The 19,072-nt window shown below is 34.4% G+C and overlaps 1 protein-coding gene across 1 annotated transcript in view; it reads right to left on the minus strand.

The window, feature by feature from the left end:
* The window catches only part of LOC126778710 (scavenger receptor class B member 1), a 95,786-nt gene that overhangs the window by 41,792 nt on the left and 34,922 nt on the right, over nucleotides 1-19,072 (minus strand). Inside the window, exon 2 of the mRNA XM_050502326.1 lies at nucleotides 17,428-17,682. Within this exon, the coding sequence (XP_050358283.1) occupies nucleotides 17,428-17,485 (58 nt within the window). The 5' untranslated portion in view covers nucleotides 17,486-17,682. The remainder of the gene's footprint in view (nucleotides 1-17,427; nucleotides 17,683-19,072) is intronic.

Here is a 19,072-nt window from a genome sequence, read left to right on the forward strand (position 1 = left end):
TGCTTATGAAAATGAGCAAAGTAAACGAACGAAATGACACGTACAGCAAAGCCAAGCTGTTTCCTTCTTACATTATGAACTGAAGGCCGAATATTTTGCACCGTCAACATGTAAAATATAATTAAATATAATAATAATTAAATGAAATAGAAATCGTTTAAAAAAATATAAATTAATAGTCTGTCATAGTGACCATTAAAATATTTCGATTATATTTATAAAAAAAAAAAATATAAAAGATCAAATTCTAGAATATAACATAATAATCATAACAAATAGATAATATTACAAACGTATTGTTTATATACAGACACATCACTACGTTCCATGTTCCAGCTGACGAAATGACTAACGTAAATAAACTTATAATACATAAGAATTGTTTGCAATGAAATTTCAAAATTCGAATCACGACCGAAAATTCCAGATTAATTCAAATGATAGAACCGATAGTTTGAACCGCCTTTCGAAATTAAGCAATATCCAACAAAAACCGAGTCGGTTTTCTTTATTTTAACTAATACACTACGAAGGCCGAATTACATTATATTTTGATTAACACAATATTACGAAAACAAAAACACTCACTTATCCCTCTGTGATCCTTGACGTATTCGAAAAAGCGGGAAAATGTAAACGCCATTTTGGAAATTCGAAATTAGAATGTCGTAACGCGGTCTCGATTGGATGAAATTAGAGCGCCATTATGCTTCGCCGGCGCGAGAGTGACTGGCCAGTTACCGCGATGCAAGTAGGTTTTACTTGCAAATTGTTTTTTTTTTTCGTGGAATGCCTATGTTATCTGTTGCAATCAATGGGACATTATGGGCAGCGGAGTGTAAACAGAAATTTACTTTACATAATTGAAACAGAGTGCAATATTAAATTAATATTTTGTTTGTATGGCTATTACGTTTTCAATATTCATTAGTAACTATGGTTTAAAATATCGTTAGTAAAAGTTACGTGTTGTTTTTTTTAAATTTTATCAGAGCTAAGTGTGAGCCTTTTGAGATAAATAGTACCATCTCCTTTTCTCTGCCACCAAACAGAAATAACTTGCAGTTCTATATTGTGGTATTAATATATATAGAAATATGGTAGGAGATGACTCATAACCATCTATCTGATAAAACAGCCTATTTGTAGAATAATCTAAAACTTTTATATAATACAAATAAATAAATCCACACAAAACAAAATGATTGTACAACAACATATCGGATGTATGTCGGTCACGTTGAAATAATTACTTAACATATATTACGAATAGAAGTTATATGATGTACATTTGGTGATAAATAACAAAAGTAATGGTTACCGTGTTGATATTAAATCATTTTTATTACTGCTCTCAACAACGTGCTGGAATAAATAGACGAATACGGACATACGTACATACTTATAGACATGCTTATAACCAGTTTTGTATCGTCATGTTAGAGGATTAAATTTAATGTTAATGTAGCTTAGAATTAGAATTGGTAAGAAACTAAGAAGTAACTATTTTAAAAATGAAATACTTAGTCAACTATACGATACGTACATACTATATTTTCAATGTTGAAAGAGCTTTGCGCAAAGCTCGTCTGGGTAGGTACCACTTACTCATCAAATATTCTACCGCAAACCAGCAGTACTTGGTATTATGTTTCGGTTTGAAGGATAAGTGAGCTAGTGTAATTACAGGCACAAGGGACATGACTTCTTAGTTTCGAAGGTTGGTTGCGCATTGGCGATGTAAGCGATGATTAACATTTCTTACAACGTCTATGGGCGTTGGTGACCACTTACCACCACAAACTCGTCCGCCTACCAATACTATAAAAAATACAATTAAGTTTATATGTCCTGTTTGGAAATCAATGAATACATAACTCCACGTTGATGAAGTTAGACAAACAAATGAGCTGATGATGAGGTCACAACGACAGCCTTCTCCCCTTAACATACGTAGATTACTACATCACGCTGTTCCAATGGGAGTTGGTGTATACACGAGGCTAATATTATCAACTAACACATGCAGGTTTCCTCACGATATTGTCTATCACTACCGAGCACGAGATGAAATATAAACATAAATCAATGGAAATTCATATATCGAATTCAAACCCTCCGTAACCTAACCTCGATTCTCTAACCACTGGGCTATCTTGGCTGTAAAGATAAATATTTAAATCGGAAAATATGTTTACTTCGTTATTATCAATAAACGAGACGGAAGGAAATCGAATCCGCTACCCTTGACGCACGTTCCGGCTAATTAACGATTAATTTCACTGCCATTGAGTTATATTAATATCGTTGTAACGATCGAATTTCGTCATAGTTCATTGCGGAGATTTAAAACCTTAAACATGAAATTATTAATTATATATTTCTTATTATAACAATAATGTATAGCAATTAAGTATACAGTATACGCGCCACGCTCATACAAGGGTGTAGAGAGCGGCCGCGGAGAGGGCGTGACGTCATAAGAGAGCGTCACGTCGTTTGCCGTCACGGCGTAAGTCGGTTTTACCCCCGAGGTGCGACAGTAGATGTATCAAATCCAAAAAACTTAGTGTATTAAGTTTAACTAAAATAGTCAACTAAGTTAACAAGCGATGGTATAATTAATAAAAATTAAACATTCATTAATATTCCTTCGCAAAAGTAATTAACTATAGTGCATAGTTTTAATAAATGCAAATTATCTCAGATTAGTCGTAATCATAAATATATTTATTATAATCAGCTAATAGTAAAAATAACTATTATATGTTGGGGTCGCCATAAGTAACTACATAACACAGGACAAGACTGATATTTTATTAGACGTATAAAAACCGGACGGACTTACAGATATACAGAAATGTTGAATCTAATATTATAAATGCGAAAGTAACTCTTATGTCTATTTAATACGCTTTCACGGCTAAAGGACTGAGCTGATTTTGATGAAATTTGGTACGCAGCAAGCTTGCATCCCAAGAACGGACATAGCCAACATTTAAGTAACATCTGACTACCCCTCACAAGCGAGTGAAGCGATAACCGTACACTAATCTTATATAGAAATGGATGTTGGTGTGTCCGTTTGAGATTAATAGACTCTTACACCGCTTGACCGGGCACCATGGAAGTTGTAATATATATTAGTATCACTGTACTTTTTATAGATACGTTTTTTATGCACACATCGTTGTGAATTACAACAAGCAAAAGCTTTATAGTGCTCTTGATCGTGACTATTACTAAATATTCATATAGACAGGACAAAGTCTGTTAGATTTTTTTATGCAAACGTACGGAACGCTCATTTGATGGAAAGTACTGTATGTTAAATACTCTGCTAGTACTGTAAAAAACTAGATATTTATCTAATATAAGAAAAAAACTAGCCTAGGCGTAGCCTAGGCGAGTCTTCCCGGTGTGTCGGTCTCGGTATGAACTTGGACAAGACCAAGGTCATGTTCAATAGGCATGTCGTGCCGGGACCGATATACGTCGAGGGGAAACCTCTCGAAGTTGTTAGTGAATATACCTACCTAGGACAGATAATACAAGTCGGTAGGAACAACTTCGAGAAGGAAGCCGATCGAAGAATTCGCTTGGGATGGGCAGCATTTGGCAACCTTCGTCAAGTCCTCAAGTCGTCTATACCGCAATGTTTGAAGACGAAAGTCTTCAACCAATGCGTCTTACCTGCCATGACATACGGTGCCGAAACGTGGACACTAACTGCGGGACTAGTCCACAAATTCAAAGTCGCTCAGCGTGCTATGGAGCGAGCTATGCTCGGAGTATCTTTGAAGGATAAGATCAGAAATGAGATTATCCGGAAAAGAACCGGAGTCACCGACATAGCTTGCAAAATTAGCAGGCTGAAGTGGCAGTGGGCTGGTCACGTATGTCGTAGGACCGATGGCCGTTGGAGCAGACGAGTCCTAGAGTGGAGACCGCGAATCGGCAAGCGCAGCGTAGGGCGCCCTCCAGCCAGGTGGACCGACGACCTTAAGAAGGTGGCGGGCACCAACTGGATGCGGAAGGCGGAGGACAGGGAGCTTTGGCGCACCTTGGGAGAGGCCTATGTTCAGCAGTGGACAACGATTGGCTGTTGATTGATTGATTGATTGAAGAAAAAAACTGTACTCTTCTAAAGAACATTATTAGACTTAAATAATTATAGTATATTCTAATAGGCCGGACTAGTCCTGAGGATACAAGATAATTGGTGACCCTAGACGGTATGACTAAGTATAATTCGGTAATTGCTTAAAATTTTCGAGGAAATCTTTATGTATAATCTGTGACTTAAATGTATAATTGACGTGTTATGTGACCAGTTAAACTCAAACCAGGATTCTTAGTATTATTTACTAATTTATATGATAAAATTAACGTAATAACAGACAAAATCTTTATTTACAAGTAAGTACCTTTATAATAGTTTATTTATTCCTGTACAGATGGGACGGAAAACCGACACAATCAGAGACAGCTTAAGCCAACGGCCTTACTTGCTTACAGGGCTTACACACACAGTAGTGTAACTTACAGACACAGTAGGATTTCCATTGAGAATTTCTCGAAAAATCCAATATTTCTTTATGGTCCGATCGGGATAAAATATAACTCATAATGGGACCCATGGACCTACATCCATGGCGAAACCTCAGTCACGGTTCATATGTTATTAAAGTCAAATACCAATGATAATTCACAATTGCCTCATGACTAATGAAATTAAGTAACAATTTTACTTAAAAACTATTTAAATTCATGCAGGCGTTTCGTTCATGATTATTAACAGTATAATAAAACCGGACTGAATTAAAACATAACAAGCGCGCTGTTACTAAGAAATCACGTGGATTTTAAAAGTGGAGGCCGCAAAATATAAAGTCAAAATCTTTATTTAATAAATACATTACACTTAAACGAACTTTAGTTAGAACACTAGCGGTTAGAACGCGTGAATCTTAACCGATAGTCGTGGGTTCAAACCCGGGCACCACTGAATTCCCAGGTGCTGAGTTTGTGTTTATAATTCATCTCGTGCTTGACGGAGAAGGAGAACATCGTGAGAAAACCTGTATGTGTCTAATTTCATTAAAATTCTGACACATGTGTATTCTACCAACCCGCATTGGAGCAGCTTTGTGGAATAGGAAAGGTTAATATAAACTTGCATAAAAATCTATTCTGGATGGGTGGGTGGATAGAATACGTAAATTCTAACCGAAAATTGCGAGTACAAACTCGGGTTCAGCCACGCCATTTTTATGCGCTTAATTTGTATAATTATATCTTGTCCGGCGGTGAACGAAAACACCGTTAGAACTTGGCATGTGGCATCTCCCATCCGTAAAGTATTTAATGAAAGAAACTGTTATTTACCATAATACACAATAAAAAATAATAATGTCTTCTAGACCGATTTCGGCCACCGCGGAAAATCTCAAGAGAGATTAGCCAACTGCGCAGGAGATATTATAGTGCACAAGTGTGTGCGCAAACACAGGTGCACTCTCTATTCCCTAACTCTCATAATCCGATGGGACGGCAATCCGACACGATTGGAAAGAGTTCAGGCGCAGGACCAACGGCTTTACGTGCTTTCCGAGGCACGGGAGTGTACACATTTCAAACTTTCAGACTCTGGCATGCTACTGAGAATTTTCTGACAGAAAAACCCAAAAACTTTTTAGTGGCTCGACCTGGGAATTGACCCAGGTCCTCCGGGTCTGTGGCCTTACATCAAGCCTCTAGACCAACGACGCAGTCACACAAAATACCTATATATATATATATATATATATATATATATATATCTTATACAAATTAATGTATGTAGGACGTAATGTAATTAAATATTTTACATACGTTTTTGAAATTAACACATTACAATAATAAAGCTACCTAAGGTTATAATTGTGAAAGTGTTCGCTCGTCCTACTTTTACACGACAATCTATCGTCATGTTCGAATTCAAATTGTTTGAGAAGGCGGTTACCTTAACGAGCATGTCTGCATGTAAGATATAAAGTAATATATATTACAATGGATGCACCGAACCGTTATTTAATAAAAATATAAATAACTATATATATAATAGTCGAGATGGCCCAGTGGTAAGAACGCGTGAATCTTAACCGATGAACGTGGGTTCAAACCCGGGCAAGCACCTCTGAATTTTCATCATCATTTCATGTGCTTAATTTCTGTTATAATTCATCTCGTGCTTTTCGGTGAAGGAAAACATCGTCAGGAAACCTGCATGTGTCTAATTTCATCGAAATTCTGCCACATGTGTATTCCGCCAACCCGCATTGGAGCAGCGTGGTGGAATAAGCTCCAAACCTTCTCCTCGAAAAGGGAGAGGAGGCCTTAGCCCAGCAGTGGGACATTTACAGGCTGTTACTGTTACTGTACTGTATATATTATAAAACAGACAGGCGGCGATACTTACCACTATACTACCGATATAAGCCGAGATGGCCTAGTGGTTATAACGCGTGAATCTTAACCGATGATCGTGGGTTCAAACCCTTTTTTTAACGCTCGAAAAACGCATTAAGTGTTTCCCCCACGGAAACAGTGGGGGGGTATGTAGGGCTCGCCGGTGTCCAAGGCGCCGAATGCGCTCTGAACCTGGGAATACCCACTAAAAAAACATCTCTCTCACCTCTGGGCCATCACGGCTGCATATGCTCATGTCACTGGCTGGTGTACATAAATGATCTATTTTATATTAAAGGTATTTAAATATCGTATTATTTGCTCATGATACTTCCTAATATTAATGTGAACATTATATTTTTCGACATAAAACCTCCTATGTTTCATTTAAAATAATATTAAACAGAAAATCGCTTACTAAAGCTGTAGAAAATAAAAATAAAGAAGTCTTAACCGTTTTCATTAAATAGGTGGAAATAACTGAGTTAATAAGCAAAGACAATTTCCCATTAAAAATGCCGGATTAAGTTGCCATTATAAATATTAACTACCTACCTGAATGCTTAAACAATAAAATATCTGTCGATAAAACAATGAGAAGTTGCATTTTTAATTTGAAAATAACGAGATACAAGTCTTAAAGCGATTCAAACGCCGCACCGCATGTGATTGATGGCATTTTTATTTATATATTACGCTGTGGTATTTCTTAGAAGTGAGACGTGTTTAATATGCGATTCGTTTTTTTACGATAATGAAATACTTCTACATAGCATTTTATTTTTAACTCATGTTGAATAAATAATAAGGCAACCGTTTTATTTCGTATTCGTTACATTCAGACAGTGAGATATTTTATCATGAGGAACTTTAATACACCCGAGCGATCAAGCGAAGCCACTGCTGAACACACATTTGCAATTGGAATCACATTAAAAACTATATTGATCGCGATTCCGAGTTACTCGTCGAGACCTACATACGAATAAAACACAAAGAATTTTAATTATGACTATTCTATACAAGATAATTGACTGAATTAGCGACAGCAATGAGCTTTGAACTCATGGTGGTTATGGTATAATGAGAGATAGTGTCACAGGTGTATAAGGGGCATTACAATATATTGTGGGTACTGCATTGATGGTTTATGATTTCTTACATGGCCAGTATTAAAACTTTGACAATTATAGTATAACAAGAACCGCTTGGGTTTTTTTTTTTGTATTTCTGTGCCCGCATAATCGATCGACTATCGTTATACGCAATTTGCTTGGAAACGATATATTTAAAGCTACGGTTACATAGATGCGACACAGGAATTATGATGTTGTTCGTACTGTGTTTTGTCTCGCTTGATTGTACAGATGTAACGGTAGACTTACGAGGATACTGCATCGAGTTCTATTAATTATTATTAATAGTCAATAAATATACACACGTCATGCCTGACATCACACGCCTCGCTGGTCTAGCGACTATTTTATAAAACTGAACTCCTGACGTCAGGCCGTAATAATTTTTTTCTGTTTAGAAACTCTGTTACTTACAGTTTCGAAGTAGTCGGTATGTAAGTCATACGTTGGTCCTGGGCCCGATTTCTTCAGTCGTACGAAATTTTCTGTCCCATTTCACTATAATACGGTTCGAATAGAGAATGCACCAAATGCTTGCGCATACAACTATGCACTATAATAATATATTCTAGTAAAAATATAAAAGGCTGTTCCGGGCGGTATGATTAGCGCTAAACGTTATTGTTTCGCCCCCGTGGATTGAGCGTGATGTTATATAATCTATAACATTTTTTTTTTTTGTTATAGGTAAGCGGATGGGCAAATGGGCCACCTGATGTTAAGTAGTCACCACCACCTTTAAACCAGATGCAATACGAGTATTGCTGTTAAGCGGTAGAACATCTGATGAGTGGGGGGCACTTACCCAGACGGGCTTGCACAAAGCCCTGCTCCTAAGTATTACATATGTCATAAGCATAACTAACAAAATATTTTAGAAAATCGGAATTCTAGATTGTTTAGTGAAACCCTTCAGTTTTATAATATACTAATATGTTGATAAATATTTCGTAATAAATAAAAACAATAATCGCCTTGATAATATCGGTCTGTAACGGTGACAAATATTTACAGGTTGGCTGCTGCTGTACAAATATGTAAAGAACATATTAAATTAGCGTGAATTCACATAATATAATACAATAATACCAATAATCAATTGTCTAGTCTAGCGGCTTATAAAACTACAGTAGTTACAGGCACAAAGCGTAAGCGATGGTTAACATTACTTGCAATGCCAATGTCTATGGGCGTTGGTGACCACTTACCATCAGGTGGCGCATTTGCCAATAAAGAGTTATTGATTTCTTTAATATATTCTCAACTGTAGCCAAAGTTTTCGAAGTTGGCATTATTTACATTCTTGCGTTTCAGACAGGTAGTTTTGCGTCTGAACGGTTTCCGGTCGTGTCGTTTATCGGATCGGATTGTGAGGGAAAAGCGAACGACTATGACATGAAACTTTTAAACCGTGATTTCAAGGGGACAGTGAGCTATATTTACGGCTTTCATCTCGCTCATTACGCTTGTTGTCGCTTCATTAAGATTTTTATATCAGCGCGATGTTCAATTTTCTCTATTATGGAAATTGACTTCTAAATTCACTTATTTGTAATCACTTATAAACGATTGACGTCCTACGGGTAAAACATTGAGTTACCAATTACGATGGTGATGACACCAAGAATCCCTACCACCGATCATACCCTTCCATTCCATGAACTTTGCATTTTCGTTTCATTCGCCTGTAAATCGTGGAAGAGTTTTCGGTTCAGTCTGTATGTATAATAACACAAATTCCAAATTCCTATTTTTTGTATGTCAAAAATTTTAAAGATATAAAAACAAACAAACATCCACTCGCAGTCCCGAACCCGCTTTAAACCTTAAACGGTATGCAATTTAAAATAATACAAAAACGCATTACATAAATCGTTTTTAGCGAAATAAAACAACGTCCACAAAACGTACAGCATACTGTTTTGTTTCATAATAAAACACTAAGATTCGTTTGAATTTAATTTTGCCTTTTTTTATCGAGGCTTAAAATATGTTTTTACAATTTTTTTTAGTCATGTAACATCCACATAACGACCACTTATGTTTTATTTCGGATATCCTTCTACTTTAATACAAGACAGCGCATTCTAAGTTGACTCTCCAAGATATTAGTTTCGATTGATCTCCGACATGGCGTTTTTTTTTTTTGCTTAAGTAAGCGGACTGGCAAATGGGTAAGTATGTAGTAAGTGTTCACGATCTTAAGACGCAATCCCTGAATATCGTGAATGCGCCACCAAGCTGAGGAACTAACATGTTATATCCCTTGTGCCTTTAATTACACTGGCTCACTCACCTTTCAAACCGGGTTAAACTTATACTGAGTAGTGCTGTTTACCGGTAGAAAATGTAAGTGGTTTGTACCTACCCTGGCTTACCTACCACCACTACTACCAGTATAGCCTAATAAAGATATTTTTCTAATTACAATTGGTTCAGAGGCACAAATGTTAATATACGTCTACGTTTTTATTGGTATTAACAAGTTAACACAAATTCCATTTTAAAGTAAATAACAGCCCGTTAATGTCTCACGGCTGGTTATTTATCAACAAGTGTTATCGTCTAAGACGTCATTACTATTAAGAAACCCATTAGATTCCAAAATAACTAAATATATTTCAAAGCGTCTTCTGTTATATCACGCACATTAGGCGGGTCTTACAATTTACATAGATTAAACATAGTAAATAGAAGTCATAAATATCCCATCGCTGGACAAATATCTCCTGTGCTCTTGAAGATTTAAAACCTTATTCCACCCCGGTATTCAGGATTCCTTTCGGTTCTTACCACCGAGTGGTACTCGCCTGGGCTTGAACAAGCAATAGGCATGATGACAGAATTAAAGAATTAAAAAATAAATGATTTTAGAGAAGAAACTATTTTAAAATTATTCTAAAAAATTATCCCAATTTAATATACACATTGAGATTAATAAGATTTTTAATAAAATAAAAGTACAAAATTCTGCAATCGGCCATTTTATTTGAAACACCTGATTGGTGTTTCAAATAAAATGGCGAAAAGCGTAATACTTAATATTCACGTGTTAAGCATTTCAACTTACTTGTTCCCCGTAATTACCATAATCAAGGAACTCAATTATCTATATTACGTACTATTGGAGTTATCAAAAATGATTTCATTAAACTGTCTTTTATATTCGATGAGCGTTATGTAACGAGAGAAAACCAAAATTATATATTTCTTTTTATAGAACCCGGAAAATAAAATAAATACTGAATAATTAAACAGTTCGCTTCAAGTTGATAACGGTGTGCAAATAAAAGGCGTTTGTCACGGTTATATGGGTAACAGATATAATAATATAATAGAAATGGCATCGAGTATATAAAGTACAAGATTGCATGTGTGCAGACGGATAAAATATCTAAATATTTATTAATTCTTTCTTAACTTATAGAGCCGAGGTGGCTCCGTGGTCAGAACATGTGAATTTTGACCGAAGATTGCGGGAAATTGTTTTTATCTGTTTAATTTATTATTATACCACCTCGAGCTCTTGGTGAAGGAAAACGTGACAAAATCTTAATGTATTTCATGAAAATCATTGAAGTAGTGTCGAGAATATCTACAAATCTCCTCAAGAGGACAGCAGCCTTTACCCAACAGTGGGACATTTAGGGCCCCATCGGTTTAGGTATAAGGGTGCACCTCCACCCAGTGCACAGGTTGCTAGTCATTCAGAAACGGCCTAAGCCGTAATTCAGTCAGGACTTCCAAACATAGACTACGTAATGCGATTTTTGTCAATATTTGTTTGTTTATATTTGTCAAGTCAGTCATACTATAATGCGAATGTCATCAGAGGCACAACTAGAAGGTACCACTTCTACTCAACACAATAGTTTGTGATCGGTGTAATATCTTAAAACGAGTTGAAACGACATTCGTCAGGGTCAATAAAGTATACAATGCTAGTGTATATAAACGAACATACATACATTCACTTAAACTAAAGTATCAATTCAAACGAAATGACATTTTGTCAAAGCATTCATTACAAATACATATTTACTTTATACGCCGAGTTATAAGAAAAAACATAATGAATATATAAAAATGGATGTCAGTATGTCTGTTTTTTTTTTATATATAGAATAGGAAGGCAGACGAGAATATGTGCCACCTGATGGTAAGTGGTCACCAACGCCCATAGACATTGGCATTGTAAGATACGTTAACCTTCGCTTGCATCACCAATCCGCCATCAACCTTGGGAACTAAGATGTTATGTCCCTTGTGCCCGTACACTGGCTCACTCACCCTTCAAATCGGAACACAACAATACCGTTAAGTACTGCTGTTTTGTGGTTGAGTATCTGATGAGTGGGTGGTACCTACCCAGACGAGCTTGCACAAAGCTCTACCACCAGTGTTTGAGATTCATAGATCGATACCGTTTGTTTGCTCACCAAGAAAGTTGTTATGTATTTTTTCAGAGATTTTTTTATTGAAAGTAAGTTGTGAATGTACCGTAAGAAATTTTAACGTCCATTATTATTATATCATCTATGCGCCATGGGAGCTAAGACGCCTCTTGTGCCTGTAGGTACACTGGCTCTGGTTATTAAAAGACAATTTGAGTCCATTCGCAAATGTTTTACTTTACAAACGTGCTGAATGTTAAAGTTTATTTATTCTAAACTAAACAATATAATTAATAAATAATTGTTTATTAAATTTTATTTTATGTAATGATCATTTGTCTGGTAATTATTCATCAAGTTCTTTTGTTTAGTGATTTGTTTTAAGATTCATCTTGGATTGGACGAATATTAATAATAATAATAAGCGGTTGATGTGTTATTTAATGATAATTTACTATTTTGGATGCTTCTACTGATAATCTTTCCTCTAGTCACTTAGCAATATATCCAGTTATCTTAATTGATATTTTTTATCGTATAACTTATAACAAAGCAAATATCAAATATATTGGGATTTTCCTTCGATAAATTCTCAGTAGCAGACCGAAGCTTGAAAGTTGGTATAACTTAAACTACCTGGCTTAGGAAAGCACGTCAATTATATGATCGTGTGTTCAAGTAATTTCCAGTCGTACCAAATTTGCCGACCCATTAGATTATGAGAGTGAAAGAATGGAAAGAGCGTTTGTGTGAAATGAATGAACACTTTGGGTAGTCTCCTTTGAGAACAATCTTCGTGAACGAAATCTTTAGGAGGATCTTTAAGAAACGTATTAACCTTACTCTTAAATAATCAAAGTGCCCACGGAACTTTATTCCGAAAGCGTTTATTGAGGATAATAAAATTTAATGTAAAGTTTTATAATGTAATTAAATAATCAATCATCGAATGTGATCTTTTATTATTATTATTGTATTTAATTTGTCTATATAAATATGACGCGTATATAGGTATCACCAATAAGTTTTATTTTCTTTCAAAACCAGTTGGGTAAGGCATTTCTTGAGCGATAATTTTCGCAAATTATTTACATAGATTACCTTTAAATTTTTTACACATATTTTGAAACAAAGCGGATAAACATTTAAATTAAAATATTTTATAAAACAAAGTACCTACCTATCCAACACACAGCCGGTTTTTTATAAATTAATGAATATCTTATAAAATATTCTCAGAAACTTCGACATTTGAGAAAAATAATTATTAAAAAAAGGCATTTTGCATTTAAATAAATCGTGTAAAACGAACATTCAAATGTGCTTTTAAGAGCCTATTTGAATAAATTATATTTTGATTATATTTGCTTTGCCTTTAAGCTCATCACTTATCCTCTAACATGTACCGAAACATTTCAATACAAAATATAATTGTCATGTCGCGGTAGAATCTTTAATGATTAGGCGGTACCTACCGAGACGGGCTTCCACAAAGCCTAACCGAGAACTAAATTATACCACCTACCCTGATCTCAATTATACAGTGCCCCAAGTTAGTCTGAAAGAAATCCACTAGTACCTAAGTGATAACACCTTTTGAGCACATATTTGGTTTTAAATTTTTTTTGGTAAAATTGTAATCTGTGTCGTAATGAGGCAACAGGCACTGGCGACTACGACAAAGTTTGATTGACGCAAATATTCAATACAGCTATTGAAATTTATATTTCCAAAACAAATATTTGTTCCGGTTCGCATGTTGTCTTTCATGGTCACCATGGTAAAAGACCATATTGTTTGCTCATTCCGGTTACATTTAAAATATATATATTTTTTCGCATAATCCTCTCCACTCAACAAATGTTTCGTCCGCCGTTCCTACAATGGAATTTATGTTATTTTGATGTGTCTCCATGTTTGACCAATATTAGTATTATTGATGACCATAAAAATTTTAATTAGAATCCATGACGACGAAATAATTGAATGGGAATGTTGTGCACTAATTGTTTTCGCGTGATTCTAGATTCCTTAACTGATCTAAATGATCTGAATGACCATGGTCGGGTCATTTTTATTCGTCTTCCTATCCTTATCCCACTACGTAGAATACCACATGTATTCTTCTTCCATTCCTTTCTATCATTCGATATATATATGATATGAATGAATGAATCTTTATTATGGCTCAGATGCGGTCATATTTGTGATTGTGGTTCAGAACGCCACATTGCACCAATAACACGTGGACACTGGTGAAGAGGGTTTCCCAACGAGAAGAAGCTTATTGTTATCCGATTATCGGAATGGATTCTGTTGAAATGTGTAGGTATTACGTATATAATAAATTATATATTAATATATAAATTACATATATAATAAAATAAATAAAAAAAAAAAATAAAAAAAAATATCAGTAATTTTTTTTTTTTTTATAGAATTGGAAGGTGGACGAGCATATGGGCCACCTGATGGTAAGCGGTCACCAAACGCCCTTAGACATTAGCATTGTAAGAAATGTCAACCATTGCTTATAGCCAATGCGCCACCAACCTTGGGAACTAAAATTTTATGTCCCTTGTGCCTGTAATTACACTGGCTCACTCACCCTTCAAACCGGAACACAACAATATCAAGTATTGCTGTTTTGCGGTAGAATATCTGATGAGTGGGTGGTACCTACCCAGACGAGCTTGCACAAAGCCCTACCACCAGTAAAAAATGAGAATATTCTGACTATTGGTCGAGCACCATAACCCCGATTATTGAAATAACTAGTCGTGACCGCAGTGCTAATAGTTTACATGATAATACAACAGAATGGAACAATGCTATTAACACTATTAAAGCAAAAAAACTATCAAGGAAAACTATCAAGAGAACGATTTCCTTATAATATTCTTATTAAATAATTTGATATATAAACATATTACGACATTATTTTTATTTTAACATATAAAGTTTTACACAAACTATATTTTAATTAAGCTACCAGGGCAAGTACTGTTCACTTAGCACATATTCTACCGCCAAACGACAGTACTTATACTTATTGTTGTGTTTCAGTTTAAAGAGTGAGTGAGCCAGTGTTAATTTACAAGATAACCGCTTAGTTCCGAAGTTTGGTGGAGCATTGACGATGTAAGGGATGGGTAATTTTTCTCGCAGTGCCATTTTCAAAAGGCGGCAGTAACTTATCATTAGGTGGCTCATTTACCAGTCGATATACCAAGTTAATAAAATTTAAAATATACGTTTCATTCATAATTTTTTTTCACAGGACTTTAATGAAAGGGCAAATTGTGATAGTTAGTCCTAAAGGCTAAAAACATCCATATTTTGGCTTTCTATTTCGGGTAAAAAGTAAAGTAAATAAATGTTCCAAAATTCCATATGAGGAGAAGGTTTGGTGTTGATTCATCGTTGTTTCATTGCACCGCCGAGCACGAGATAAACTACGGACACACCTGAACATTCAGAGGTGATTGAACCCGCAATTTTAAGATTCACGTGTAACTACTGAGCCATCTCTGCATGCGATTCCCTTTTAGTATTGTAGATGCTTATGGACGAGGGTTGTGTTGTGTTATAAATAGACACCATCAACGCACCTTTCGCGAGTACCACGGGACCGGTCCGGCGAGTTTTTATCAAACGTAGATATAAGATACCGTTCGCTGTACGTTTGCTAACAACGTTTGAATGGAGACGAGTTTTTTTTAATTATTCTTTATGGTCTAGAAGCGACTTTTCGTTAGATCCATAATTTAGTTTTATCTTTATAAATAACGATATATTGGAAGTTTTTGTTTTATGGTTTGGAAATAGGAAAAGTATTTCAATTTATATAAAAGAAAGAACTTTAAGATTTATAGCTCATCGGTAATGGGGCCGTAAGATTTGCAATCCTGTCGTTTATCGGAAACAATTCAGGCGCAAGACAAACGGCAGTACTTACTTTTCGAGGTACTGGACTATTAACACTTCCAAATACCAGTACAGGCTGCTATTGAGAATTTATCAAGGCCCAATACGGGGTTTGAACCCAAGACCGAAACCAAAACAAGTACACAGTACATCACTAATAAATACGAGCAAACTTATGTACAATATAATTTAGCGTTATCGATATAAACGAATGCTTTAAATTAAGTATTTATTTAAGTTATTATATTATGTATACCAAAAACAAGAGAGATACAAGAACATGTCAAACAGTACCAAATATATAAGTCATGCTTATTTATCTCTTGAAGATATTTCATCCAGAACATTCGAAGAGAAAAAATTAAAAATGACAGAAAACTATATGTAGTCACGTAGAATCATACAAAATCACGATAAAAATATACAGCGAAAACTCATACACATTCTCAGTTATATAGCAAGTTTCACATAAGGCCTTTGCCAAATGGCAAATACATTTGCACGAAAATAAGAAAAATACTAGTATATACTAAGTTCTTATCTTTTATATGTAGGTAAATAGTTTATCTTAATAAAAGGCTATAATAATAAAACCCAAGATTCATTCTACTACAATCATTTTTCTCTGAATGCACGACTCGTATCGTTTACCACACGAATAAGATACAAAATAACATATTCAAGGATAAAGTATAATATTATTTACTATTTTGTAAAGATTCTTATGACAAATATTTCTTTTAAAAATATAATAAAATAATTTTATTTTCTTTCGTCACAATCAAGTTTATTTGTAATCAATAGGAATAAAATCAAAATGTGCGTCTGTGATTTTAAAATAACTGCATTTTTGGAGTTAATATGATAACAACCATTTACCTTTATTTTGTATGTCTGTTTTTAATATAACCTAATAAGGAGTATTCAAAGGTACTAAGTAGGTTTCGATTTTATTTAATTAAAATCTGGTGATTCTATCTAAAGTTAGGAGTGTCCCAGTTCCGGCGATGTATCCATCAACCAGCAAACTCTCCTCTCACGAGTAAGAGACCTTAGCCCAGCAGAGGGACATACAAAGGCTTTTACGTTTCATTATCGTGTTTGTCATTTCTATGATACTCTGTTCTTGGTATAAAACTTATCTTACAGTTGGGGACGCTAAACACACATACTATTTCTCATTTGCAAAGTCAATAATTAAATAACAAAATTCAATTGAAGATTTTTACAAATGAATTAAATTAAAACTACCGCAAAAAATACCATAAAAACTGATCTGTTTTTTACAACCATACTGAGTATAGTACCGTCAAAAAAGTATACATACAGCAAAAAAATTGTACTTATTTTTTTATTAATGTAAATATTAATATACATATGTATATTTAATTTATTATGTAAAATCGTTCTATATATAACAATTTATAGTCATAAAAAAACATAATTTCTCTCGAAACTCAATCAAGCTTTCACTTGCAATAATTTCAATTTTAAGTTAATTTGTAATAAGCAATACTTACACCACTTTCTGAGGAATGCGCTCGTGAGCTTAGCACATAACTTGTCCCGGCCCTGCATATTGACTGTCGATCACAATTATTTAATAATCACAATATCACACAACACCACACAAACACTAAATCCGTTCCATTTAGTTGTTATTCAATTTATATATCAAATTCCACCGGGCGCGACGTCCTCCTTCACCGGCGGTCGGTCGCGAACTGACTTCGGCGACTTTTATGACGTTACGCGATGTGCGTACGAGCAGAAACCTGCAATATAAGGAAAAAAATATGTTTAAAAAACATGGCCTGGCTAACAAAGATCATGGTTGAGGACCGTCTCCGAAGGCTGGTTAAAGGTGAGTATAAATTTCACCAACATTTTAAAACATTTTTAACTACAATTAAGTTACCTTTAGTTTAAAGAGTAAAATTTAAGTGCTCGTACAAATTAATTAAAATTTAATTTACAATAATGGTTCAAGTATTTTTTTAAACAGAAATTGTTAAGCTGTACTCGATTACAATTATAGATTTAATTAGGCAGATTTAATATCTTGACTGCCTGTCATTGTTGTTGACGTCTGAAATGAAAGAGGGCGCGTATACTAAAACAATATACTCCTAGGCTAAATTGAAGAATAATTAATGCACAAATTTTTCAATTTTCTCAAGAAAGATTTTCGGTTTAAATGCTCTACTGAATAGACTTATAAAATGCTACAATAGTTTACCAAAAACAGTTGATTTTGATATATTTTATAAATCGTTGAATTACTTTAAAGCCAAACTCAATAAATATTTTTTGAAGTTTTATGATTAAAAATTACCATATACAAATTATTTTTAGTTAATAAATTTAAAAAATTGAAAAATTTAATATTAATATAATGTAATTAATTTTTATTATATTTACAGAATAATCATCTTTTTTTATCTCTTTAATATGTAGATTCAAATTTACATATTGACAATGCAGTAGTTTATATGTATGTATATCAAATATCAATTCTTTAAAGCCGATTATGACATCATATTGGCATCTCTTAACAATGTTGATTGGCTTCAAGAATTCAAGGATTGTCTCGATAATGTTAATGAAATGGTAGATAGGTTTTATACCATACTATATACAACTATTAATAAATACGTCCCGAAAAAACCTGTGTCACAAAAGTCTTATCCATCTTGGTTTACACCCACCTTAATAAAATGCCTAAAAAGAAAATATAAGCTCCATATTAAATTAAAACAGTATAACAACCCATTGGATAAAATAGAATTTCAATACCTAAGAAAAGACTGTAACAAATTGATCAAACATTGTTATGACAATTACATAACGATGATTGAAAATGCAATCTCGAAGAATCCTCGGTATTTTTGGACGCATTTCAAAAACAAGCGTAAAAATTCTAGCGCCTACCCTACATCGATGGTCTATGGAAATGTCGAAGCAAAAAATAAACAAGATGTTTCGAATATTTTTGCAGCGTATTTTTCCTCCGTCTATGTAAATGACAACACATCAAACTACTGTGCACCTGATCCCAAAACTTACGTTGGTAATATATACCTATAACAAGGCGACATCGAAAAAAAATTAAAGAGGCTTGATCATAATAAAGACGCAGGACCAGATAACATATCTCCCTACTTC

The sequence above is a fragment of the Nymphalis io genome, chromosome 27 (assembly GCF_905147045.1).
Source record: "Nymphalis io chromosome 27, ilAglIoxx1.1, whole genome shotgun sequence".
NCBI lineage: Eukaryota > Metazoa > Arthropoda > Insecta > Lepidoptera > Nymphalidae > Nymphalis > Nymphalis io.